General features: G+C 40.8%; 1 protein-coding gene across 1 annotated transcript in view; it reads left to right on the forward strand.

The window, feature by feature from the left end:
* LOC120932123 overlaps positions 1 to 16,935 on the forward strand; it is a 103,927-nt gene that overhangs the window by 20,422 nt on the left and 66,570 nt on the right. Inside the window, exons 2-3 of the mRNA XM_040344279.1 lie at positions 486 to 556; positions 10,416 to 10,526. Coding sequence (XP_040200213.1) covers positions 486 to 556; positions 10,416 to 10,526 — 182 coding nt within the window. The remainder of the gene's footprint in view (positions 1 to 485; positions 557 to 10,415; positions 10,527 to 16,935) is intronic.

Raw genomic sequence — 16,935 nt, forward strand, 5'->3', positions numbered from 1 at the left:
CCCAGCTGCTTTTCCATGCCTTTTGACTTGCATGGTAAGAGAAGCTTTGGTGTGAGCAAAAGCCTATATGCACACAGACCCCCAAAAAAAATTATTGACTTACTCAATTAAGGATTTCTCACATTAGAAGTCTACCAGGCAGCCCCAAAAATCGTCAGTGTTAATCCCTTTATTTCTATTGTGCAAAGGAATAAAATAACAACATATTTACTATGTCCCATGTTTTCTTGGTAAACTTGCATCTATTTTTTTTTTTTTTTAGTTGAACTGACTGCCATCCACCAGGTAAAAAGGCTTCCTTAAAAAAAAAAAGAAAAACTGAAATTACTGTATGTCCAAAAGGGGCAGTAATTGCCTATTGCGCTCTGAATTGCTGTCCTTATAATGAACTCTGTAATGCAAAAGGATGTCTTTGTAAAACAAAATACAAGTGAAAAAGGGCTTCCTTCATTGGTTATTGCATACTTTTTTGTGCTCTCTTTTAGTCGACTTTTTGGCAAAATACTGCATCTTCAGCCAGGAGAAGTTGGCCGAGTATAAAAGGGCTTTTGAAGCGGTAAGTGTAAATTCAGTCTCCTTTTCTTTCCCCCTCCTTTGCCCTCCCCCTCCACTCCTCCTATGTCTGTAGACAGTTAAGCAGAAATAATAAGCACCGCTGCTTGTGGTACACGTCCCATGAATTACTCCAACATCAAATGTAACTTTAGAATGGAGGCACGCTTTATTCTTTTTGTAGAACTGCTCCTCAATCCATTCTTTATTTACATGTCGTGAGCCTGAGCGATGCACAGCCATTTAGAAGACACACAAAAAAAGGAGAGGCCATTAAACAAATTAAAAGGAGTGGGGATGACTAATACAGTACTCTTGGAATCTGCAATTTGATTAGCCTGAATTTAATACACAATAGATGTGACAAGGCAGGAGTGTAGTCTCAACTGCTCTTTAATAACCTTCCTCAACTGAATTATGCTGGTGATTTTGCTATTCTTGTTTGTGAAAAGTGTCATTAAATATATAAAATGCTCTTGAAAAAAAGCACAGCAATTTCCAGATTTGACGTTGTGATTTAAATGCACTATATTCATTGTGAAGAGTTGTGTTGTTAGATACTTGCAATAGTAATTGCTACTGAGAAGCAGGAAAATGAACAGGATTATTTTAAATCATTTGCCAATAACTGTCGATAAAATGTTTGCGACTATTCAAAAAACAGAACTTACATGATATCTGGACAAACTGGCGATATATCATTTTTTTTTAATGACAAGAACATTAATTAGACTTCTATGGATGTACTGATAACAAAATGCGATTGCCAGATTATATGGATGCATTAAAATGTGCCAGCATATAGAGATTAAATGGTTGCAACATGTATAAATGCTTAGACATCAAAGGTTGATCTGGTGGATTGGAAAATGTTTGCATTATTGCTCATTGTTCGTATAGAGGACATAAACGGTGGAAGCTGCTTTTAAAGAAAGGCAAGCAGAGGGCAAATGACTAGCCATCAATCATCTATATGAACAGTTGGCTCCCCAATTACTGACCTGCTATGCCTTGTTCTGCAGTAGGGGGAAGATTTAATAAAACTGGTCTCCCACTATGTCTTCATGTGGAGGTGGCCATCTTGATAGAGGAAAGACTTAGCTTTGTTGTGTCAGATGAGCCATCATGATTGGTCCTAATGGAGGAATAATCAAGAAGCAGCAGGAGAGGTGGAGGAAGCACGAATCTACAGAATGCATTAGGCAGAAGCAGGGAGATGCTTCTCTATAAGGCCTCGTACACACGGACGGACTGTCCGCTGCCGGATTTCTGTCTGATGGTTGTACACACCATCAATCAGAAATCCGCGTGGACACGATACGCGGTGACGTGGCCGCGCCATGGCCGCGACGACGTGCGCGGCCCTGGAAGGTCAATGCTTCCACGCATGCGTCGAATCATGCGAGGGCTTTCGGCCAAACGGACATGTCCGGTGAGTCTGTACAGACGACCGAACATGTCCGACGGACAGGCTTCCAGCGGACATGTTTCTTAGCATGCTAAGAAACATTTGTCCGCTGGAAACAATTGTCCGATCGGCCGTACACACGACCGAACATGTCCGCTGAAACTAGTCCGCGGACCAGTTTCAGCGGACATGTTCGGTCGTGTGTATGGGGCCTAAGTTTTCAGGACTAGTTTCCACTCCAGCAGCAAAAACAGTGAGCAGTACAATAATGCCATCACCAAATCTCCTTAGTTTAGCAGTCAGGGACAGCAGTGCCTTAGGTTTTAGGAAGAAGCATGGAGATGCTTGTCCATAAGATTTCAGGAGCAGTTTCCACTCCCCAAAAAAAACAGTGAGCAGCACAGTAATTACATCACCAAATCAGATTAGCAGTCAGAAACAGCAGTGCCTTAAATCTCATGCTGCAGGTATGCAGCTCTAATGCCGCATATACACGATCATTTTTCAGCGTGAAAAAAAACCGTTGTTTTCAGCATGTTGAAAAAACGATGTTTTTCCAACTTCATCATTAAAACGACGTTGCCCACACACCATCGTTTTTAAAAAATGATCTAGCAAAGCGCGGGGACGTACAACACGTACAACGGCACTATAAAGTGGAAGTTCCATTCGCCTTTGGGCTTTAGCTGATTCAGTGTTAGTAAAAGACGATTAGCGCTTTTTTGTCTGTTACAGCGTGATGAATGTGCTTACTCCATTATGAACGGTAGTTTTACCAGAACGAGCGCTCTTGTCTCATAACTTGCTTCTGAGCATGCGCGGGTTTTTAACATCGTTTTAGCCCACACACGATCATTTTTTACAACCCGAAAAACGACATTGTTTAAAACAACGTTAAAAAATGCAGCATGTTCGAATTTTTTTTTTGTCGTTTTTCAGAACCTGAAAAATGATGTGAAGCCCACACACGATCATTTAAAATTACATTTTTTAAAAACTATGTTTTTTTCATGCCGAAAAATGACCGTGTGTACGTGGCATTAGGCTCAAGGCAGAATGTTCAGGAGCAATTCAAGACAATAGGTATATCTTTCAGAATGTTGCTTAGGTATAATTAACATATCTAGATGTTCCTTATAAGAGAAGGCAAACAGGTATGGTCAAAGTTATACATTTTAGTGGCTATCTAAAAATATAAAAAATGCAAGATCTCGGTTTAAGTAGCTATTTCTAGTAGTTATATTTATTAGTTTATATTTTGTTTTTGTGGGGGTTTTTTTTGTTGTGTTTTGTGTGATATATCTAACACCACTGTGGGAGTTGAAGATAGGTAGTAGGAAATTATATATTTGGACGAAGGAAGATAAGGCAGGATTATTCTTATTAGTGTTTAAAATCTGAATGGTCTAGAGTATCAGCATATGTTTCTTTATAACATAGGAGTTTATTAATAAGTAGACAGTCTCTAGTGTTGTTTCTTTCTTCTTTTCTCCTTTTTTTTTTTCTCTACTCCCCTCTCTCTCCTCCTTTTTTTTGTACGGACTCCTGTAGTGTGTTGGTATATGGTTATATGTAATATGCATTATGTTTTATATATTATTATAATGTGGTATGTTCATCCTATAGGATGTGGATAATGTTTTTTTGTTATGTAAATTTTAAAACTTTCAATAAAGTTGAAAAGAAAAATGCAAGATTTTGGAGCTCAAAGTCTTCTTGTATATCTATTACGATGAAAGACTTGTATTTAGAAATATTTAGGGTGTTTACCCAGCTCTCCTAAATGCAGTATTTTGGCATGCTTGATGCATGTAAATGTTTTTAAACGTGTCTAGACCTATTTAGACACGTAAAGTGCTTGGGTACTAATTCATTTAATTGGCCAGAATAAAAATGTATTTTGGTCATTGAAAGAAATTAACGCTCAAGTGTTTGACGCACATAGCGTAACCCATGTTTAGACGTGTTTAGACAGGTTTACACACGTCAATCATATTTTATGCCAAAAATTTGCTGCTCCTGGACATGTTGGCTGTGGGGTTTTTTTCTGCCCCTTAACGTCCCTGCTTCTAAATGCCTCTCAATGCCTATGTGTGCAAGGACGCAAAAGTTAACATCATGGAGTGTTTAGAGACAGGAAAAGCATCCAGTCTGTAAGAGTAGGAACAGGGTGACAGGGTGGTCCTCACATCCTCCATGCTTCCCCATTAACTCATTGGGCGCCAAGTACTGGGTTACCTGGAAGGCCTACCCCATGTGGGTTCTTCTAGGCTACATTAGGCACTTTGTTACAGGATCACTTTACCACACACACAAGGGTTATCTCTGTGTTGTGTCATCTTCATCAATGCCTTGAGACAAGGCTAAGGCTGCTGTGGGGGAATACATACATAACCTTAAGGCAGGCCTCTACTCATAGAGATGAACGTACACCATGTCAGGTCCCCGTGACAATGTACACATTCTTGGGTTAACTTGCATTTTGGAAGGACATGTTGAGCCAATGTCCACATCCACTTGTCCTGTGTTTTCCACTACTAATCCTCAGTAGGAGAGGGGGCCCCACAGTGCACTTTGCACAGACTCCACACGTGCACTTAACTTGACTCTTGAACATCCGTACCTCTGTACAGAATGGTAATGCAATGATGCAATCCTCCCCCTTTGCTCTGGGAGACAGACCGCTGGTGGAAGCAGTGCTGACAACACCTCCCTCGCTGATTGAGGCCGTGCCACTTATAACAGGTACATGCTATCAACAGGCTGGTTGTTAAACCTTCATTACTCTAGGCAACCACTTGTGTCTTCATGTTAATCCATTCTACACCGATGTCTTCATACCTCAATGTGTTAAGACCCACTCGGTGAACTATGTGTGTGCTGATTACCTGCAATATACCTCTTTCAGTAACTTTAGACCAGATAAAGGACAATGTTTCAATACTTTACTTAAGAAAGTTAGAAATAGGCATCTCACAGTTCAACAGATAATTATATTATTATTCCCTATCTCTAACTATAGTATTGAGTACTGCCCCGGCATGCCTGCTAAGGTATAGTCCAAGCCCCAATAAGTCTTTTATAGGCATCTCCATGTGGGCCCAAGTCATTCAGAGGTATGGTCCAGTGCTGGTGTCTTCTGGGCGAACCCCAAGTTTATATGACTTTACATTCTAATGCTGATAGCTTTCTTCTGCTCCTCGCGGGTGTCATTCTCTATCTCCCTTCCTTATCGGTAAACAATCTCTCTCTTCTCTAAGGGAAAACATGCTCCCTGTTTCTCTGGTTAGGGGTATGCACTGTCCTCAGATGGAGCCCGGACCTTTCTACGCCAGGGGGTTCTCACATATTGGACCACTATCCCATATTTATATACCAAAAGATTAGTGGGCTGGACCCGGAGAAGAACTCGTCAAAAAGACCAAAGAATCAGGAAAGGCAATAACTCCTACCCTCTGGCCAGGACAGCACCTAACTAACTATTTTAGCCTAAAATTTGTGTTAATTAAAAAATGTCTTTCTTTCCTTTAATTATATAAACTCATCACCCCCACTAAATACATTTCCTTTGTACTGTTTGGCACTTAATAAGAAAACTCTTGTTGCTTCTCATTTGCCCAGTTTGAGAATGCTGATGTTTTCATTTTGTTCTGTTTGTGTGCCATTTGTATGTATTAAAACAAAAGAATAAAATAAGTGCATAAAGACATAGAATGGAGACTGCGAGCCAGGCCTTCTTGTCCAACATCATTGCTTGACCTCACAAATGCGCTTCTGGAAGAATGGTCAAACATTCCCATAGACACACTCCAAAACCTTGTGAACAGCCTTCCCAGAAGAGTTGAAGCTGTTATAGCTGCAAAGAGTGGGCCAACTCAATATTGATCCCTGCAGACTAAGACTGGGATGCCAATAAAGTTCATGTGTGTAAAGACAGGTGTCCCAATACTTTTGGCAATATAGTGTATTCTCAACCTTACAATATCTGTGGTTATAACCATTCTTTTAATTCTATTAAACATAACAACACTATTCCAAATCTCAGATTTGGATACAAGTATCTGGATTTTAACTTAAATTGATATTAAAGTCTTGTTTTTTTTCTTTAAAAAAAAACAAACAAGTTATACTTACCTGCTCTGTTAAATGGTTTTGCACAGAGCAGCCAGATCCTCCTCTTCTCAGGTCCCTCTTCGGTGCTCCTGGCCCCTCCCTCTCCTTGAGTGCCCCCACAGCAACCAGCTTGCTATGGGGGCACGGAGCCGAGCCTCAGCTCCCTGTGTCCATTCAGACATGGAGCCACAGCCTGCCCCTAGCCCCTCTGTCCTCATTGGCTGACTGACTTTGATTAACAGTAGCAGGAGCCAATGGCGCCACACTGCTATCCCAGCCAATGAGGAGGGGAGTCCCGGGCAGCCAAGACACCCCTGTAACATTTCTGGATCTAAAGGGAGCTCAGGTGAGTATTAGAGGGGCTGAGGGGGGATGCTGCACACAGAAGGCCTTTTATCTTAATGCATATGCATTAAGATAAAAAACCTTCTGCCTTTACAACCACTTTAAGCAATTGATTATATGAGTACAGATTGTGTACTGTATATTCCTATTTGGACTACAGTAATTCCAAACCTTGGGATATGTCCATTCTTTGATTTTGCTTTTTATTCAGTATTTTCATGGTGTAGCTATAGGCTCACTGACAGAAAACAATAAGATTAGCTTTCTATTTGTAATAGCGGTCTGCAAAGAGCTTGCCGCATTGAAGTTCTCTGTGAGCTGGTGCACCTGTGTTGACTGAAAAACAAATGTTTTTGAAAGAAAAGATAGGGTTACAAAAATGAGCAGCCTGGATTACTGGTTTGAGTGTACTCAATTACATAAGACCTGACTCTAAAATGTGTATGCGCTTTCATGTAAAGAAATGGCATCTTCTAGCTCATACAGTATATAGCCTTCCATTACACACTGCTGATAATCCACGGATGCATACAGTGATTATATATATATATATATATATATATATATATATATATATATATATATATATATACACACAGTGCCTTGAAAAAATATTCATACCCCTTGAAATTTGCCAAATTTTCTCATGTTACAACCAGAAAGGTGAATGTATTTTATTGGGATTTTGTGTGATAGACCAACACAAAGTGGCACATAATTGTGAAGTGGAAAAAAAATGATAAATTTTTTTAAATTTTTCTTTACAAATAAACATCTGAAAAGTGTGGCGTGCATTTGTATTCAGCCCCCCTTTACTCTGATACCCCTAATTGAAATCTAGTGGAACCAATTGCCTTCAGAAGTCGCCTAATTAGTAAATAGTGTAATAATGTGTAATTTAATAACAGTATAAATATAGCTGTTCTGTGAAGCCCTCATAGGTTTGTTAGAGAACCTTAATGAACAAACAGCATAATGAAGACCAAGGAACACACCAGACAGGTCCGGGATAAAGTTGAGGTGAAATATAAAGCAGTATTGGATTATAAAAAAAATATTCCCAGCTTTGAACATATCACAAAGCACTGTTTAATCCATCATCCGAAAATCGAAAGAGTATGGTACAACTGCTAACCTAAACTGACAGGCCGGGTAAGGAGAGCATTAATCAGAGAAGCAGCCAATAGGCCCATGGTAACTCTGGAGGAGCTGCAGAGATCGGTTAACCCGTTTTCATCGGTTAACCGATAAAGCTGACTGATGGTCAGTCGTGCCTACACACCATCGGTTAAAAAAAACGATCGTGTCAGAACGCGGTGACGTAAAACACGACGACGTGTTGAAAAAAAACGAAGTTCAATGCTTCCAAGCATGCGTCGACTTGATTCTGAGAATGCGTGGATTTTTAAACGATGGTTGTGCCTACTAACGATTTTTTTTTCTATCGGTTAGGTATCCATCGGTTAAATTTAAAACAAGATTGCTTTTTTTATCCTATGGATAAATAACCGATGGGGCCCATACACGATCGGTTTGGTCCGATGAAAACGGTCCACCAGACCGTTCTCATCGGTTTGACCGATCGTGTGTACGCGGCATAACTATAAGTCGTACACTCCACAAATATGGCCTTTGTGAAAGAGTGGCAAGAAGAAAGCCATTTTTGAAAGAAAGCCATAATAAGTCCCTTTTGCAGTTTGCGAGAAGCCATATGGGGGACACAGCAAACATGTGGAAGAAGGTGTTCTGGTCAGAGGAGACCAAATTTTTACTTTTTGGTCTACAAACAAAACTCTATGTGTTGCGCAAAACTAACAGTGCGCGTCATCCTGAACACATCATCCTCACCCTGAAACATTGTGGTAGCAGGACAATGACCCTAAACATACAGCCAGAGCTACAATGGAATGGTTAAGATCAAAGCATATTCATGTGTTAAAATGGCCCAGTTAAAGTCCAGACCTAAATCCAATTGAGAATCTGTGGCAAGACTGAAAATTGCTGTTCACAGATGCTCGTGCAGCTATCTTTTATTTTCCCCTAGCCAGGGTGGTGCAGAGCCTTTTTTTTTTCAAACTGGTTGTTGGTTGAACCGAAAGAGAGAGAGTGCATGAGGCCAAAAAAAGATAAGTCTTATATGTATTTTTAAAGATCAATATTAATCAATCAAATAATATTTATTGCCTCGGGACATATAGTTATAGTCATATACATATGGATCAATAATTGTTTTCATCTGTACAGTTGTCCTTTAAAAAGATTCATGTTTGCTGCAGAGAGTCTAAAATCTTGCTTGTGAATAATCCATTAATATGGATTAAACCATTTGATCCTCTTGGGTCTTTATACCAAATTGGCTGTGTTAGAAATATGGTGAAAGTTATTGCAACCTAAATATCCCGTTGAAAAATGGAAAAATGCAGTTGTTGGTAAAAATTGGCAAATCATCAAACAGTGTGTGTGTTTTCGACGGTGCCTATAAAAAGTATTCATCTCCTTAGAATTTTTCATGTTTCAACGTCCTAGAACATTGAATCACAATACATTTAATTGTTAACACTGATCAACACTGTAAAGTGATTTTAACAAATGACAAAAAAAAAACACACAGAAAAACTCTCTGCGTAAGCATATGTCCCATATAAATCCGTATTTAGCCGAGAAGAAGACTTCAGGTTGTGGCCATCTGAGTCTATGGATGCCACTCTATTCACATCTGCAACAAGGAACCATCCAAGAAGACTCAGGCCTGACGTTTCCAAATTCCTGCCCCGCGGACAGAGAACACGGTGACGTAGACGACACCGACGTTCTCTATTGCGCGAGTTCAATGCTTCCACGCATGCGTCAAATCAATTCGACGCATGCACGGGATTTCGGTCCGCTGGTTAGACGTATTAACCAGCGGACATGTCCGACGGACAGCTCTCCAGCGGACAAGTTTCTTAGCTTGCTAAGAAACTTTTGTCCGCTGGAAATCTGTCCGCTAGCCTGTACACACGATCGGATCTGTCCTCTGAAACTGGTCCGCAGTCCAGTTTCAGCGGACATGTCCGGTCGTGTGTGCGAGGCCTAAGAGATTGACATATGACTCTCAGGTTGAGAAGAGGTCATTCCTAGAGTGCATATTTTCTTAAATGTACAGGTACTATTTATCATGGCACCAGTGGACCATCTTCCAACACACCTTGGTGGGAATTTCCTTTGGCTGCCATGTTTTCTAAAAAATGTGTCATTAGTTATATTTGGCAGGAAAGCAGTAAGTTGCATACCTATGATATCACTTTGAAAAAGCCAGACAAAGCAAACTGAAGCCCTGCTTAATACCATCCTGTCCCAGTGTTCCTCTAGTATGGGCTTAATTAGAGATGTGTGAGAGATCAATGTGCAACCTGCTTCCCTGCTGAGTTCGTGGAGCATTGTTTGGGCTTTCTTTGGTTGGCACCTGGAACTCCAGAGTCAAGGGATTTTCATGTAGACTTCGAGTGGTGACCTCTTTCTACATGTTTATTTTAAGATGAAATTGGTTTCTAGACAATTTGTTTACTAGTTATGTATTGCCTTTGGAGGACCAAAGAATTTTGACGAGGGGAGTGTGTATTCTGGTCTTCAGCTCCTTTCATTTACCAGCAGGATGTTTCCCCAGCAGGATGTTTGCAGCCTATTACTCCACGCTTGGACAGTACTTAACTGGAAAGTGTCCCCAGCACAGGGGACACTGTCAAGGGTGTAAGTTAAGTAAATCTTGTGTGCTAACAGTTATAAATAGACCCTTTACTGTCCATGCCTACTCCCCTTTATTCACTTTTATGGAAGTTCAGGACAAGCTTCAGATAGTGTATGGATTTCCAGAAAATTACTGTTCTAGATAAAGCAGTTCTAAATGCAAAACGTTTTTTACCTTAATAAATTCTCTGCAATAAGGTAAAAAAAATATCTAAAAGCAGCTCTCCCAGCAGAGTATATTTAATCATGTATGACCTATTTTTTATTTAAGGTGGATACTGATGAAGATGGATACTTAGATTGCCTCCAGGTACTTATGGCTTTAAAAGAAATAGTTCCTTCAAATGCATTAAGCGATGCTGAAGAGCTCTACGTATATCGGGTAAGAGAACATATTACATAGGTATTGCATACTATCATTATCACCTAACTTCCTCTGAGTAATGCAAGATAATTATCTGTTTAATTGTTCATCTGGTTTGTTAATATTTCATACTTAATTGAAGCCTAAGAAATATTCAGACTGAATTTGGAGCTTCTTTTGGGCAACAAGCTTCAGGCGATGCGGTTTGCAGTGCAGTTTATCGCACGACAGTCGGGGCAAAATTGCAACGTGTTTAGGTGCCCTTGAAAATGAACACGAACACGCATGTTGCATTTTGCCAGCATTGCAGGGCAATTGGGAATCATGGGTGGAATTACTGCGATTCCGCACACTATCTCAAATTGGTAGATATGAACTGGGCCTTGGGTAAACAACAGAGTTCCATCTCTGCAACATTGTATCAACTCCGTATATCAGTTACCTCTTTGCAGTAGGTGGTGAGCACAATAATCTTCATACACATTGTACACAGCGTATTTTTTTTCCTCTTCTGGTCAAATGTTTCATAGTCTGTAAGGTTAGGCTATTTTTTCTATTGATCGAATGTTCCTAAACTCTTTTGGTCGAATGCTCTTAAGGATGTTTTTTCTTTGGCTCAAATATTAGGGAATGTTGCATTTGAAACTGACATTTCACACATATTTTAAAGATTGTGGGCCAGATCCACGAAAGGATTATGCCGGCGTATCTCTTTATACGGCGCGTAATTTCAAATTTTGCGCGTCGTATCTTTGTTTTGTATCTACAAAACAAGATACGACGGCATCTCGGATGGATCCGACAGGCGTACGTCTTAGTACGCCGTCAGATCTTAGATGCAATTTTTCGGCGGCCGCTAAGTGGCGTTTCCGTTGATTTCTGCGTCGAGTATGCAAATTAACTATTTCCGACGATCCACGAAAGTACGAGCGGCCGTTGCTTTTTTTTACGTCGTTTCCGTTCGGCTTTTTCCGGCATATAGTTAAAGCTGCTATATGGTGGCGTACTCAATGTTAAGTATGGCCGTCGTTCCCGCGTATAATTTTGAAAATTTTGCGTAAGTCGTCCGTGAATGGGGCTTGGACGCCATTTACGTTCACGTCGAAAACAATGACGTCCTTGCGACGTCATTTGGAGCAATGCACCCTGGGAGTTTTTACGGACGGCGCATGCGCAGTTCGTTCGGCGTGGGGACGCGCTTCATTTAAATTAAACACGCCCCCTACCCGCCGAATTTGAATTCCGCGCCCTTACGCCGCGAGAGATACACTACGCCGCCGTAACTTACGGCGAAAATTCGTTGAGGATTCAAACCAAATCAAAGTAAGTTACAGCAGCGTAGCGTATTTTACATACGCTGCGCCCGGCGCAGATGTATGTGGATCTGCCCCTATGGGTATTGTTTGTGATTTTTGCACGAATGCTGAGACTTTCTCAAAGTGAATTTTGTAGACCCCTAAGTTTAAATCTACTTTAAGCATTCAGCTTTTTTTTTTTGCTTAGTATACCCATCAGATCTGCTTTTGACTTAATGGCTAGCAAATACGTTAAAACAAAATCCCCAAAACAAGCAAATAATTGATTTTCAGCAGCCAGCATTAATCTTTTTATTATGCTGGCTATATGCAGAAGCAACCACTGTGATATTTTCGTTAGCTCTCATGCATTATCTTTGTTGGTCAGTTGTACATCTATTATTATCAATGCACATTAGTTATCCTATTGCTAAAGCAGTTAGATTTCCTGTTCATGTACTCTCCTCCGTAGGTACACAGTGGCTAGGTGCCAAGAGCACCCACTGCATTCTATAATAGGCATGTAAAGCAATCTCTCTGGTATCTTAATTCTTCATTGTCCTTTGATGGCAAAGCCTGAATGCTATTCAGACATCAAACAGATATCATATTTCCACAAGTTGGTTTAATTCGAGTTTGTTAAGATATAAGCTAAACCAGCTGGGAGGTAATCACACTATAGTATTGGACCGACTCGGTGTGTCGTGGGCCAGTGTTCATATTCCTATTCTAAAACATCAATTCAAAACTGCCTGCCATTGTTACTTAATTTCATTGACTTTATCAGAGCCATTTTGTCCATCTGTCAACATTGTTGTGTTCCATGCCTCCGTCAGACTAAAAGAGTATTACCTTATAGGCTTTGACCTTATTTCATAAATGTCCTTCCTGTAAAATAATAATAATGAATCAGTAAAGTCCTTTATGGCTTGCATTATTGTATGTTTGCTTTGTCTGTGGTTTCTTTTCTTATGAAATGTTAAACCACAAAAGGTAGCACAGCATTTTGTGAAGCTTGTACGTGTGCCTCCAGTAAACATCCCTTTTATTCACCGCTTCCATGTTTTGTTTAGTACATGAAAAAAAAAACAAGTTAAACAAAGTTTTCAAAGAGAAGGTAGAGAAAGAACGAGGTACCCAGGGTAGAATACACATATCTGTCTACATAGACATCACCTGAGTATAATGGAGTTTTTTAAGGAACACTTTTTTGTCATGAAAGCCTGCAGAGGGAAAACTCGAGTTCTGTGGGCTTGTTCTCAATACTTGAAACACAAAGGCAATTGGCTGGAAGAAAAGAGTTTTATTTGCGAAACAAAGCTTTGTAGGTCACAACCATAGGGTTTTCCATAGAATGGATCCATTCAGAGCAAGGAATATGAAAGGGCCTATAATTAAACTTAACATAATACTCTCTCTATTAGTATTTTAAAGTACCTTGAACAAAGTTGACGTGAAAGTTCCTACTAGACTTTCATGCAAGAAGAAAATTCATTGTAATGAAAGCTGGGATAGCAGGGAAAGTGAGGAGGTGGGAGATTAAGGTACGTTCTTTAGGTTTTTTCAGCTTAATCCTGACAGTAGGAAAAGCAAATACAAAGGACTCAAGTGGTACCAACCCCTTCATCTCTGAAGGATTTCAAAACACTGGCCATATTCTGTTATTAGTATTAACTGCTTGTTTAAACTTGTCATTTATCATCACTGTGAGGCCCCGTACACACGACCGAGTTTCTCGGCAGAATTCAGCCAGAAACTCGATCAGAGCCGTATTCTGCTGAGAAACCCGGTCGTGTGTACACTTTTGGCCGAGGAAACCGACGAGGAACTCGTCGAGCCAAATAGAGAACATGTTCTCTATTTCCCCGTTAGTCAATGAGGAAACTTGGCTCGCCGAGATCCTCGGTGGCTTCACAAGGAACTCGACGAGAAAAACGATGTGTTTTGCCCGTCGAGTTTCTCGGACGTGTGTACGGGGCCTTAGAGTACAACTGAAAGTGCCAATCATTGATAACGTTTAAGATCAGACTATATTTTTTGCTTTCTTTGTTAATTAATAAAAATGTTAACGGGTTTATGACATGTACATGTACGTCGGCAGAATGGCATGGCTGGGCAGAGTAACGTATATTTACGTTACTTTAAAATTCCCGCCGTGCGGGCACGCGCCCCTGCTGCGAGCTCCGTGACCGCGCCCCGGACTCGATGTCCGCTGGTGTCCCACTATCGGGTCACAGAGCTTCAGAACGGGGAGAGGCAAGTGTAAACAAGCATTTCCCTGTTCTGCCTAGTGACACTGTCACTGATCGTCTGCTCCCTCTCATCGGGAGCAGCGATCAGTGACGTGTCCCTCGTAGCCACGCCCCCTAACAGTCAGGCCTCGTACACACGATCATTCCAAACTGATGAAAACGGACTGAAGTTCAGTTTCATCGGTTCACCGATGAAGCAGACTGATGGTCTGATGTGCCTACACACCATCAGTTCAAAAACCAATCGAGTCCAACGCGGTGACGTAAAACACAACGACGTGCTGAAAAAAATGAAGTTCAATGATTCCAAGCATGCGACTTGATTCTGAGCATGCCCGGGTTTGGAACCGATGCTTTTGCCTACTAACCATCGGTTTTGACCTGTCGGTCAGGCGTCCATCGGTCCAATTTTAAAGCAAGTTCTCTGTTTTTGGACTGAAGGACAACAGACCGATGGGGGCGTACACACGGTCGGTTTGGACCGATGAAACTGAACTTCAGTTCGTTTTCATCGGTTTGGACTGATCGTGTGTACGAGGCCTTAGAATCACTACCTCGGGCAGACTTAACCCCTTCAGCGCCACCTAGTGGTTAACCCCTTTACTGCCAGTGCCATTTTCACAGTAATCAGTGCATTTTTATAGCACTGATCGCTGTAAAAATGACAATGGTCCCAAAAGTGTCCGATGTTTCCGCCATAAAGTCACAGTCAAGATGAAAATCGCAGATCGCCCGCCATTACTAAAAAAAAAAAAAAAAATTATAATAAAAACGCCACAAAACTACCCCTATTTTATAGATGCTATAACTTTTGCACAAACCAATCAATTCAGTAAGGCAGAAGTAATGGAGCAGGGTTTTTAAACATCCACAAAGAGAGTGAGGTAAACATGTGTAGAACAAAAGGAAAGCTGTTTTATTTTTGCAAAATAAGTACATTAATGCTATATTGGCATATAGGTGAGTTGGAATTTAGGGGAAAAAAGTGAACAAAGGTGAGCCTTTATTCAGATAGGAAATGAGGAAAATTTTGTAACAGGGACTGTGGGTATGATACTGTGCTGGCTGGGACTCTGTCTGAAGGAAAATGGCTTGATCAGAGAGGAAGGTATTATCCCAGGTAGAATGTACGGTGATATTAAAGTTTTTTTTTTTTTTATAACAAACATGCCATATTTACCTGTCCCGTACAATGGTTGCGCACAAAGCATCCCCAATCCTTTATTTCAAGCTGCTTACTTTGGGGGCACTAGTGCATGATCGCTCCTGAGCCCCACTCTATACATCCATAAGACACGTAGAGCCATGGCTCAGCCTGCCCCCTGCTCTCCCCATTGGCTCACTGGTTGTGATTGACAGCAGTGGGAGCCAATGGCTTCTGCAGCTGTGTCTCAGCAGATAAGGAGAGAGAGAGACCTGGAATAACTGAGGCTCCCGTGCAGTTCGCTTGATCGAGAGGGGGCTCAGGTGAGTATTAGGGGGGCCGTGGATGGAACAGCACGCTGATTTAGCCTTTACAACTGCTTTAAATACAGACAGAAAAAATACCTAAATTTGATTTAGTATCAGCCTTTTATCAATCCCCTGTCCAGTGGCACTCACAATGGGAAAAGTAGGGTCAGAACTAAGGAATAATCAAAAGTGCTGACAGAAGGAGAGAGCAAAGTGAGCAAGGGATAACCACATCAGTCTTTTGTTGCTCAGTCACTGTCCAGTCCTAGGTTAGGGGCAAAAAAGTGTAGCAGGGAAAAGTTAGCATTAATTTCAGGACAAGTTATACAGATCTAAAAATCCTTTACAAGGTAAAACAGTCCCATTTATGCATTTCAACTGTGTAGTTAGCTGTTTGCATGGAGTTCAGCTTCAGGGTCATGTAAATGTGTTTATGTGCTTCCTTGCATTATCTTGTGGGTGCAAACTGGTTTATTATTCTGCAACTGTGAAACTTTATTTTATCTAGCAAGAAAAGGAGAGGTAACCTTGCTGGAAGTGTAAAGCAGAAGTGACGATCAAAGTGAGCAATAAAACTGATTAGAAAAGTTGATTTCTTGGTTATTTTTTCCTGTTGTCAAAAGAAACTTGTAATAAGAGAAATACATAGGCTGCAATTGTTGAGCAATCTCTGCAACTGCCGGTTGTCATACTTTTCCTCTGGCTTCAATACATGTGAGTCATTGACCTGGAACAAGTTTAAAGATCTAGATTTGCATATTTGTTCTAGGTCAATGGCAATTAGAATTTTTACCCTAGTAACAGGTGTCCTCATAGATATAAGTTGACTTTTTTAGGATATGTGCCTTGTACTATATAATTTATTGTGTGCCATAGAGAGAGGCTTATTTAATGAGGTAAAGAGCAACAAACAAAGTACAGAAACCTAAAGCAATCAGAATTTCTCTTTTACATCTGTATATTGAAACCTGATTCTCTGCTATAGGTTACTGCACCATGTACTTTGTACTCAATTACTGAAATCAGAGAAGGAATTTATTTGTATTTATTATTTTTTGCATAGCACAGGGAAAAGTTAGGTCTTATTCACACAGGCACCGGCACCCATACTTCATGAAGGAGGTCTTTGTTTTTGCACTTTTATCTGCCCTGGGCTGCATGTAGGTAGCTTCTGGAAGTGAATACAGACACAGCCACCTGTCAACATCTGACAAGTACGCAGGAGGGGGTCTGCAGTCCTGAATGCAATGTGCGTTCAGGTCTGCGAACCCGCAGCTCTTTGCCTGTTTAATGCATGTGTCCATGTGGCCGATGCATCTGCATTTACTTTCATAGGCTGCCTGCACGCAGCTAAGGGAAGATGAAGTACACGTACCAACATCCATGTGGAACCTTCATGTACCTCACAGCCTAGTTCAAAAACAATGG

This window comes from Rana temporaria, chromosome 3 (genome assembly GCF_905171775.1).
Source record: "Rana temporaria chromosome 3, aRanTem1.1, whole genome shotgun sequence".
Classification (NCBI taxonomy): Eukaryota; Metazoa; Chordata; class Amphibia; order Anura; family Ranidae; genus Rana; species Rana temporaria.